This window comes from Empidonax traillii, unplaced genomic scaffold, assembly GCF_003031625.1.
Source record: "Empidonax traillii isolate 1590-97213 ecotype Southwest subspecies unplaced genomic scaffold, ASM303162v1 scaffold1019:size274861, whole genome shotgun sequence".
NCBI lineage: Eukaryota > Metazoa > Chordata > Aves > Passeriformes > Tyrannidae > Empidonax > Empidonax traillii.
Window position 1 is genome coordinate 105,927 of NW_020956212.1, and position 11,391 is coordinate 117,317.

The 11,391-nt window shown below is 48.9% G+C and overlaps 1 protein-coding gene across 4 annotated transcripts in view; it reads left to right on the plus strand.

The window, feature by feature from the left end:
• Positions 1 to 11,391, plus strand: part of LOC114068243 (metabotropic glutamate receptor 7) — a 137,936-nt gene that overhangs the window by 105,584 nt on the left and 20,961 nt on the right. For all 4 annotated transcript variants that reach the window (XM_027904196.1, XM_027904194.1, XM_027904195.1 and 1 more), the window contains exon 8: positions 10,434 to 10,680. In XM_027904196.1, the coding sequence (XP_027759997.1) occupies positions 10,434 to 10,680 (247 nt within the window). The remainder of the gene's footprint in view (positions 1 to 10,433; positions 10,681 to 11,391) is intronic.

The following is an 11,391-nucleotide window of genomic DNA, read 5'->3' on the forward strand; positions in this document are numbered from 1 at the left end:
GGAGCTGGTAAGGAGGAATTGAGAGCCGTGGTGGGATGATGCAGGACATGGTGTGACCTCATTAAACCACACTGGAAAATGGTTTGGATGTTGCTGTAACTTGTTATTGCAGCATCTGAGATGGAGATTTGGATTATTCCTATGATACAAAGGGCAGTGTTTGGTGATGAAGAGAGGAAGCTCTTTGTGACGTTGTGAATTAGTGTGGATGCACAGGGGGTACCTCCCAACGACATGGGGGATCCAGCAGCGACTGGAATTTGGCAGTTGCTAAAATGATAGACTTTTTGTAATTAAATCTCATTGAAATGAGCACCTAAATCATCTTGTATGGTGGGATTACCCGTTCCCAGTTTAGCATAACAATAACCGCCCATCTGCGAGTCACAGAACCCCAGGACTGCGTGAAGGCAAGGCCAGCGGTGCAGGAATTATGATGGATTGTGCAATTGCCATGGCAACCGTTTGTTCTAATTGTGATACATTAGTAGCAACAAGAACTGGCTGGCTCAAGTCTCTGAGTTAATTAAATGCAAACTTGCACAGCTCTGAAGGAATAATAGAGAAAATTAACACCTAGCAGTGCCCCCCTGTACCACGGGGATGATTGCTCCCAAACAATCCCAGAGCCCTTCTGGGTTCCTGATGCTCTCTCCTGGCCTGGCCGCGTTCCTGTGGGATGGTGGGTGCTGTGGTGGATGCTGAGGGAGGGCACAGGGAGCCTGTTTGGAGCAGGGCAGTGCTGGATGGTGGGGAGTGAGCCGGGAGCCCCCACGATGGGCAGGGGAGGGGGGCTGTGCTGGCAGGCACTGGCACAAAGCTGGCTGTGTTCACAGAGTGTGGCTGAGCCTCAGAAAGGGCATTTCCAGGCAGGAAGATGCTGCAGTTTGCTGGCAGGACTTCAGGGGTGCATCTGGGGGGGGGGGGGGGGGGGGGGGGGGGGGGGAACTATTTGGGGTCATCCTTCTTGTGGGCACATTTGAAACCACGTGTGGGGCAAACCAAGGTTGTCTGCCCACTCCCCACCGCTGAAATCCCTTTGGTTGGTTGGCTGGGGGGTTAACTTTTTTTCTTTATTACAAGGAATTATTTTCCTTGTTGTGCCAGGGTTTAAATTCCTAAAGGTGGCTGGTGAGGAATGCTCTGGGAGAAATGGGAAGGGAGGGACAGAACGAGTGTGTGCACAAAGGGATGCTCCCAGAAATGAGTCCCCTGCCACTGCCAAATTAACAGCAAAACACAGATTTCTGCAGAAAATGTCCCCCAAAACTGGAGTTTTTATTGAGGTGCAGCCTCATGGGCATCAACGTGACAAAGCCAGAGCATCACCAAGGTGCATGGTCAGAATGCCACTGTTATGAAAGGTATTGCACCCAGCTGGGGAGGGGAGTGAGTCTTGTTCTTCTAGGAATGCTGAGGGATTTTAGTTCAGCTGGGGGATGATTTGGGGTGAGTTTTTTGCAAGCCTGGTATGGCAGTAGATGGAGGGAGTTCAGTTGCTGAAGTGAATGGAAGTGAATCTTTTAACTGGAGTGACTCAGAAAAAAAGCATTTTATCTCAGAGAAAGACACCCAGCTGGGCTAGAGGAGCTGCACAGAAATAAAACATTCATGTGGCTGGACTGGGGGGGACAAAAATTGGAGTGAAAGGACAGAAAAGTGTTGAAGTTGTTCTGTGAGATGAACCTTCTGCAGGGATCCCTGCTCTCCTTTAGGAGCATGGCATGGGCTGGAATACCAGCTTTTTGGCTTTGTTAGGACTCCAGACCGGCAGCTCAGGAAAGCCTGGACTACACTGAGTGGGACAGGCACTGAGAGTGCACATGAGCCTTCCTAGCTCCCTCTGGACTCCAGTCAGAGCAGGAGATCCCCCTCATGGGGCTGCCCTGCAGCACTGGCTGAGATTGGCCCCTTGTGTAAGGCTGCTTTGGGGCTTGGCTGTTTTATTTGCCTTCTTTTTTCCCCCCTCAGTATTGGCTTACTGGGTTACTGCAGGTGATAAGAGAGCTATGAAAATGCTCATTTTTATTCTGGATTATGAATTCATTGCAAGACCTGAACATCTTATCTGAAGGGGCTGTTTGCTGTCATGATGTGCAACTGAGTGATTTACTGGGCAATGAAAGTCAGGAAAGCTGCAGCCCCCAGCCTGGTTAAACAGCACTGAGTGGGCAGAGAACCAGCAGGGCACTGGTGCCTCTCGTTTCCAGGCTATGAATAATTTTGGCAGCATTTCCCAGCGCTGTCAAGGCAAAGCTGCAGCTCCCCTGGGCTGCACTCGCAGTTTCCATTGCCATGACAACCTCGTGCAGATCCAGGAGCTGCTCTCACTGCTGAGCCCGTGGCTGGTTGTGACCTCACCTGGGCAGAGGAGCCACCTGCACAGTACACTCCGTGTCACCTCCTCTGCCCATGCTGACAGGAATGTTCTGCATGTGAAGAGCCAACCTGGGAGCTGAAGGGAGTTTTAGAAGCTCCTGCTGGTGGCTTTCCGTCCTGCTTTTCCTCAAAGGATCATTCTTTACATCTGCAGATGATTCCTGCCTTGCCTTTCTCAAGCAGCTTCCGAAGGCTCCAAAGTGCAAAGGGTGGAAGGGAAATGTTTGATCCTTCCCAGGGGCATCCCGAAAGTTATGGCAGTGGGGCTGGAATATCACAGAATCATTAAGGTTGGAAAAGACCTCTGAGATCATCATTTGAACAAATACCCCCATGTCCCCATGCCATCCAACCCTGCTCTCTTTCCATTTGAAGCCATCCCCCCTTGTCCTGGCACTGCTCACTCTTCTCCAACCTGGGGCTTTTTACTCCAGAGAAAAGAACCTGCAGTGTGGGAAGACAGAGAAACCCAAACATTACTCCAGCTTTTCCTGTCTTGAGTACTAAATGCCAGCACCTCTTCTGATCTGATGGAGACTTCTCCTGAGAGCATTTAATTCCTTAACCTGCTGATCAGAGACATTCCCCTCAACACAATCAGCATCTAAAGTTCTGTTTTTAAAAATACCTCTTTATTCTTGGGGTGTTTTTTTGACTATTTATTAGCTCCATGTATCCTGAATGACTGCAAAGTAAAGTTCCAGAAAGCTGAGTGGCTTCTCTGTGTGCCAGGTCCTTTAAACCTGATTTATTATGCATGACCATTTATGAGGGCCATAATATTTTTATTCCCCATTTCCTTGCCCATCTGTGTGTTTACTTATACACACATTAACTTGCACTTTGTTTTTCTTTCTATAACCAGTACCTTCCACTGCTGTTCCTCCTGCTCGTTCCTCCATCTAACGTAGATGGAATTGTCTTGAAATGGTTTGGCCTGGGTTTGTTTTCTGTTTGGAATGCTTTAATAATGTAGGAGAAGGGGTGCTGGAGCTTTGCCTCGTGTTCCTCAGTGGCAGCCTGGTGAGGAAGCAGTGTTGGTGGGTGGGTGGGTGGGTGGGAGGGCTGGCTGGGCAGCGTTTGATCCTCGGGATATTTCGGGAAGTTCATCAGGAGGGTTTCTGCTGGGCTGGCTTCCCACTGGATGCTCAGGGTTGGTCTGAGGGAATGATTTCAACTCTTCCACAACTTTTCTCTTGAAACTAAGGGTAGAGGATGGTGGTGGCAGATGTTGGTGATTGCAGAGCATCACCACTATCCCTGAGCAAACTGGGATGGTGGAAGGTGGAACTGGATGAGCTTTAAGGTCCCTCCAAACCCCAGCTACTCTGTGATTCCATGATATTATATTGCTGGAAAAGGGTCAGTTCATGATCACACCTTCTCAAATCACGTTTCAGGGTGAGGGTGGACTCATGCCTGGCTCTTGCCTCATCTTTCCCCCTCTCAGAGCCCTCTGGGGGTGACATTCCCCAGTGGCTCTGGTGCCTGTTGTGTCCCTGCAGGAGGGGTCCCTGTGCTGGGAGGGCTCACCAGGCTGCAGGGACACAGCCCTGGGCTCTTGCTTTATTTTCCTCTCCATCTCAAACTGAGTGTTGCAGGGTTGGTGGGGTTTTTTCTCCTTTTACATTGAATTATTCAATAGTCGAAGTGAGTAAAATTAAAGATTTCTAGACTGGTGCCGTTTGGAATGTAAGAAGGATAGCAAAATCTATTTCATTTGAACTCTAATCTCTGGTCATGTATAAAATGAATAAAATGCAATAAGTGTGGAGAAATATGATTTACAGCAGCAGCTGAAGTCTGGCTGTGAATACCCTAAAATGCCAGGATTGTGTGTCAGTCAATTTAGCAGTGCAGCGGCGAGGGGAGCACTGGAATGAAGGCTTTCTCATTTTTCCTCTTTTTGTTGTTGTTTTTTTTTCTTGTTTCTTTGGAAAAAGTGACAGATGAAGAATTATTTCTAGCTCAGAAAAACCAAGTGCTCAGCCCGTGAGAGAGGGAAAAGCCATTATTTTAATAATAGAAGTTGGGGATGTACATTACTTCTGTTGCACTTTGTGTTTGTCTCTTTTGGTGATGTGTAACTTATTTTAGAGCTATTAAACAGGAATGCCAAGCAAGAGGTATTAGACAGTTCTGAGGATTGATAATGGGGTTTCTGGAGCCATTCCCTCCTGTTTGTGCCTGAAATACAGCCAAGCCCCGCTGTGACTGAAGTTTCCTCTCACCTGAAGGTGTTTTAGCGACCCACAAGAAGTGCTTTGGTGGGCTCAGGACACTGGTGGTGTGGGCAGAACTGCACTGGGTACCAGGCCATGGCTGGGATCCTGTGGGAAAACTTCATCCATTTCAAATTCTGGTGGCCATTGTCTATGGATGTGTAATTAGCATGGAAGAAAAATAAGGAGAGGTTCCTGCAGCTGTTTTCTGTCTCCCCATTGTCTCCACCTCTGTTCCCAGGGCAGGGAGGGCTTGTCCTCACTGTGACCTGGCTGGGGTTCACAGCCTTGCCACCCCTCTGGCTGCCCACCCCTGCAGTAGGACACAGGATTGTCACCCCAGGCCAGGGCCAGCAGGCTGCAGAGCAGTGCTGGGTGTGCAGGAGCACAGAACCGGTGGAGATGAACCCACAGCAGACAGACCTTCCTCCTGTTTCCGTGCTGGAGATGCTCAGACCTCACTTCAAATGTTCCTGTCCTTGCCAGCCTGTTTTCCTGCACACCCTTCTGTGCCAGATTTCTGCTTCAAGGACAGTGAAATTCAGGAGGCAGTTCCAGGGAGGCACCAGTTCCAACACTTTAATCCTTGGTGACCTGAGCCAAGCAGGTCAGCACTGCTCATTTCTTGGCTGAGCAACTCCCAGGTGGTTCCAAGCAGTTTCTGGGCATCTTTGTTGTCTCTGTACCTGCTGCAGAAAGCAAAGGCAGCTCTTTTTCCAAGGATGGGGAGTCTTTGCAGAATATTGGCTGTACAAGTGGTTTGACTTGTGGGACTGCCTCTGACACTGCTTCAATTTCATTGTAGCCATCAGATGCCCTTTGAAAGCAGCAACTTGCTTTTCCATTGCTGCTCTGTCCAATTATCTGACTAATTTAATTCCCTCCTAGATAAGCTGTTTGAGTTTCTCTTGCAGGCAAGAGAGACGAAATTCTTCCTCCTTCTGCATCATAACCCTCAGAGCAAGTGCTTTAACATTTGCTATTTTGAATTATTATACAAATTGTAGATATAAGCCATAAATATTTATTTCTGATGTATGCAAATTTCTTGCATAAGGAGGCTCCTATTATAAGGGAACAAGTTGCATAAAATATTGAGCTCAAATACTCAATATATTCACGATACAGCAGTTTACTTCATCTTTCCTCCACACGTTTGCCTGTGAACTGCCAGCTGAAAGCCTCGACGTGTTGGCTGCTCTTAGGACATGAAAATGCACATTGGCTTTGACAGGGTGACATCAGAAGGAACAGGCAGAAGGAATTGGAAATTAGTCCTTTTGGAGCTGTTTGCCACGTGCTGGCCACCTGTGCAGGCGGGGGGGGTTGGCTCAGAACATGACCCCAATATTTCCCTTTGGTGCTCTGAGCCTCCTGCTGCGAGGAGCGTGCTGAGACAGAACTGCTCACAGGCATTACCTGCCTGCTCTGGGCTGGTGACGCTGTCCCTGGGCTGGTGACGCTGTCCCTGGGCTGGTGACGCTGTCCCTGGGCTGGTGGCACTGTCCCTGGGCTGGTGACGCTGTCCCTGGGCTGGTGACGCTGTCCCTGGGCTGGTGACACTGTCCTAGGCTGGTGTCCCTGGGCTGGTGGTGCTGTCCTGGGCTGGTGTCCCTGGGCTGGTGTCCCTGGGCTGGTGACGCTGTCCCTGGGCTGGTGACCCTTCCTGGGCACCCAGACATGCAGAGTGCTGGACATGAGCAAGGATGTTTCTCGACAGAACCATAAGGTGATCGTGAGTTCATCCTCCTGCTCAGAAAGGCTCTTCACAGGAGCCTGGGGTTGGTCCTGAGGTGAGGAGGGCTGGGAACTCCAGTGGTCACAGGGGTTGTTCCACAGCCTGTGCAAAGGCCACCCTGGAGCACAGAAAGGCAAAGGTCAGTGTAAAATCATGTCATGGAATGATGGAACAGTCTGGGTTGGAAGGGACCTTGAAGATCATCTCGTTCCCAGCCCTGCTTGCTGAGCCAGGTCAGGAAGGAGAGCTGGCAGAGCTGCTTCACGTGTGACAAGCTGCATTTCTCAGACAGCAGCAGCGTGCAGTCCTGGTGGGAAGGCACAGCTGGGTGTCTGGGTGAAGTTGTTGCTGCCTGAAACTCCCAGAAATGAAGCTGTCCCAGCAAGGGAGCAGTGTTTGCCTTGGGGCTGATTTCAGAGAGGCTGGGGTGCTGCCCAGAGCAGGGGGTGCTGCAGGACCTCCCCTCCCCACATGGGCTGTGCAGAGGCATCAGACACCAGAATGGCTGAGAGCACACTGATATTCCAGACTTTTTACCTCCCACGTTTCCACAAACACGTAACGCAGTGGAAGCTGATTTTCATTGTTATTAAAAAGTGTTTCTCGTTCTTATATTTACACGACATAATGTAGAGAATGAGATGGAATCTTCAGATGACCTGGAAGAGCCTTTTGGGAGATTTATAAACTGTCTACTTCATCTGTAAGAACATTTGTTTTAATTCCCATATAAAAGTGAGATAAATTGGCTTGTAATAACACGAGTCCAAAAATATCTCAAGTTACCACTTTATTTCCATATTGCAAAATAACACAATTCAGTGCATAATTAGAAAGCTGAATTGGAGAAAAGGAGCAGTTGCTCCTGATTAGACTGAAGGCAAAGCTTTAGCGTACAAGAAAGTACTTCTGACTCCTAAAGGGACTTTTCTAAATCTGCAGCTATCAGTTCAGTTATTATATAAACTATAAGTTCAGTTCTCTTGGCTCAGGAGCTGGAAATCTCTCCACTGAGTTAGCAAAGAGTCAGAGGCCTGATCCTGCAGTGCTTTTCTTCCCAGAGAAATCACATTCATGCAAAATATCCATTGATATAATTTGCCCTATAAAAATCTCTGGTTATTAGATGTGTGTGTTCCAGACCAGTCTAATTTTCTCTCAAGGTTTTGAAGGTAATTTTAGTCATTTGCATGAATAAAGCAAGAATCTGGAAAACACAGAAATCTAAAATTCAAATGGAAATCACTTATGTAAAAGAAGTGATAAAATCTGGGTGCTTTTGCATGTGAATGATGTCCTCAGGGTTGGGTTTTCTCCAGTTCCTGCTTCAAAGTCCATGCATTTGTAACAGTGTGGGAAGTCAAAAGCTGTCAAACTTCAGAATGTGCTTGAGAGAGAAGGGGGTGTGAGTGAGGGTGATCCTCCAGCATGACTTTGTGCTTCTGTCATGGGAAATGTGGCTTCAAACCCTTCATGGGACTGAACTTGCCCAGACCAACATCACGTTGTTTTTAGACAGCCTTCATTTCCACTGATAACATTAGAATCCTGGAATGGTTTGGCTTAGAATGGACCTCAAAGCCCATCCCATTCCACCCCCTGCCATGGGCAGGGACACCTTCCACCAGCCCAGGGTGCTCCAAGCCCCGTCCAACCTGGCCTGGGACACTTCCAGGGATCCAGGGGCAGCCACAGCTTCTCTGGGCAACCTGTGCCAGGGCATCCCCACCCTCACAGCCAAGAATTCCTTCCCAATATCCCAAAATGCCCCCTGGCAATGTGAAGCCATTCTCCCTTGCCCTGTCCCTTGTAAATTGTGTCTCTCCATCTTCCTTGGGAGCTCCCTTCAGGCACTGGAAGGTCTGATTAGGTCACCCAAAGCCTTCTCTCCTCCAGGTCAGGTAAGCTCAATCCCAGCTCTCACTCATGTCAAACTCGACAATCTCCCATTAAATCTGCATCTTAATTTCTTAATTTAATCTCGGGTCTGGGAGCTGCCAGGCTCACCAGTCAGCTGTAAAAGGCACGCCTGAGTTATTAGAGTCCCATTGTCAGCTGAATCTGATCCTTTGTACTTGAAGTCACCCATTTGCATTCATCTAAAGCTCTTTCCAGAGTTTATCAGAAGAAGTGAAATAAGAAATGAAATAGTTTCACGTAAACTGCATTTTTATGTCTGACTGGTAAAACCACAAAGCAGAGATAAAACACATAAAACTGAGGCTCTGCATAATAAGCATATCTATTAGTTCCCTTATCTTTGCACAGCTCCCATTTGTCATGAGCAGCATTGTGTGTCACTCAGCCTGCCTTGTTCTACAAACGCTCCTTTCTCCCCTTCCTTTTATCTCCCATCAGCATTTCCAAGGTGGGGACTTGGCTGAGGGCTGCTGCAAAAGACCCCTTTGATTAAATAATCGTTTCACCTTTGACCCCTTCATAGCAGCAAGAAATAAACACTAGCACCCATGTGTGCTGGAGAAAACCATTCCTGGGGCTCTGCTGGTGGCAGCTTTTGCAGCAGCCCGGATCAAGGGGAAAAGGTTGGCTCAACCCGTCCCCAGGGTGAGTCACCTCCCAGTGAGGCCAGTTCCCCACTGGAGCAGCCCATGGAAAACCATCTCAGGTAGCCTGTGGCTGCTCAGGGGCTCAGCACTGGGGCAGGAACTGCCCTGTCAAAATACAGACAAGAAGGTCAGGGGGTGTGGTGGCCCCCTCCCTGTGCCCCCTCCCTGTGCCCCCTGGACAGGACAATCAGCTCCAGTGCAGACCGACCATTTTGGGGCTGTTTGCAGGAGTTTGGTGTGGTGGCTTTAGGAGAGCAGGGGGCAGGGGTGGCCTGTCAGAAGTGGTTCTGGTGGGAAGGGCTTCTCCTTGGGCAGGGCTTTAACCAGGGGATCCCTCTGGCCCAGACGTTGGACTGTGTCCCAGGGTCCTGACTGGGGCAACACTGCTGGCATGGCCAGGGTCATTTCCATCTGATAATCAGCAAAAAAAACTGCAGAAAGCACTTTGATTTCTGCTTCTCAGGAACTGTACAGAGACACATCTGTGCACAGCATGTTCTTGTGTTTCTGAAAGGCTTCCAGGGCAGGCCTTGGTCACTGTAGTAGCAACTGTGCTTGGATACAACTGGCAAGTCTGGAGACACCTGTATTTTAATAAATATGGGCATTTGGAGATACCTGGGCAGAGTCAGCATTTTATGCTGCCATTAGATTTGCTCAGGGAATTTTTCCATCAGAAATTCAGACTGATTAGCAGTGAATAGAGGGGGGAAGAGGAACTAGTGTTCTTAAGAAACCACCCTCAAAGTGTGATGATTTTCCCATCTCCATGGATTTCCTATATGTTTAATTCCTGAAGAGGATCCACAGAGACACTGCTGCCTCTTCAGCTCCCTCACATCTGTATTGTGCTGTCTCTGTGCCTTTTAACTGTGCTGAATCCTCTCAAGTCATGAGGATTGTTCTAGTTTAAGTGAAAAGATACTTTTTTTAAAAGGAGTAAAAAAAGGCTTTTCTACCCCTGTATTTTTTCAGAGTACATTTCTGAATCCCTGTGGTTTTTCTGAATACTCCTTCCACTGAAGCACCTGCTGTCTGACTTAAAAATATGCTATTTTTTCCTATTAAAGAGCATAACTGAACGTCACGAGCACAGAAACCATTGTGTACTCTCTGCAAAGTTATTTCAATTAACTGTAGAGAATTAAAGTACAGGAAAACTGAGAAAATCCCACTTTTTTCAATTTTTTTTTTAAAAGCAAGAAAGTTTTACTAGCTGTGTTGTTCCAGTTCCCCTTTGGTAGCTGGCAGCTGACCCGAGTTTTAATTTAGATCGGAGTTATTTCAGTCCAAATAAACAGGCAGAAGCTGTGCCATAACATACTGTGGGTAAGGACAATGAAGTCTGCAGGATGGAGCCTCAAAGAGGTTGCTGATGGATCAGGCAGGTGATCCGTGCTGGGCCTGGCGGTGGATGCAGGGCCAGGCTCTCAGCTCACACTCCTGGGTTACAGGTTGCTCGTCTGCGGGTGCTGAGTGTCTGGAAGACGCCTGACGAGTAACGGTGTGTCTCGTTGTGTCCCCCAGCTCTACATACAAACCACCACACTCACCATATCCATGAACCTAAGTGCTTCGGTGGCGCTGGGGATGCTCTACATGCCGAAGGTTTACATCATCATCTTCCACCCCGAGCTCAACGTGCAGAAGCGCAAGCGCAGCTTCAAGGCGGTGGTGACGGCGGCCACGATGTCGTCGCGGCTCTCGCACAAGCCCAGCGACCGCCCCAACGGCGAGGCCAAGACCGAGCTGTGCGAGAACGTGGACCCCAACAGTGAGTATGGCACCCCTGGGGGCTGCATGGGGGATGGGGGGGGGGGGTGGGGGCACGGCCTGGCACCTGAGGCAGGGCCTTCATGTTCCTCGGTCGTCTCCATCCCAGATCTTTGAAGTCTCGCGTTTCTTTTGGTTCTTTATTTCCTCCCCGAATTTTTGAGTTGTGCCAGTCGGCAGAGGCCCCTCACAATATGTTTGGTAGCTGAGAGTAACTCCTCCTCCTCCTTCTTTCCCTCCTCTGTGAGTGAGATCAGCAGCACCCTTGGGTACCGAGCCCCTCGGCCTGTGCCCAGCTCACCCTGGCAGGGACAGGTTCCAGGGCAGATGGAGGGACAAGGATCAAACTCACCGATAACTCTGCTAACCTGAGTTATCCTTTGCTTTCTTGCAAAGTTTCTTTGCAAAACTCTCACAGTCCTTGAAGATTCCCATTTAGGGATTTTATCCAGCCCTTAATGCAAATCTTGCCAGCGATTTAAAAGGAAAATAGATGGAAAAGACGCTTCCAGTTTCCCTAATGTGCATAGCAGGGGACTGCGCAGCACGAAATTACAGACTGAGGCCATCAAATCTGATTTGCATTTGAATCTGGAAGGGGCTGAGGAAGGAGACAGCTGCACGACTCTGCAGCACATTGGGAAGGTTTGGGCACGTCTGCAGTTTTTGTGCTCAACAGATCTGGATGTGGGGAAATGCCCTCTCCCTGCCC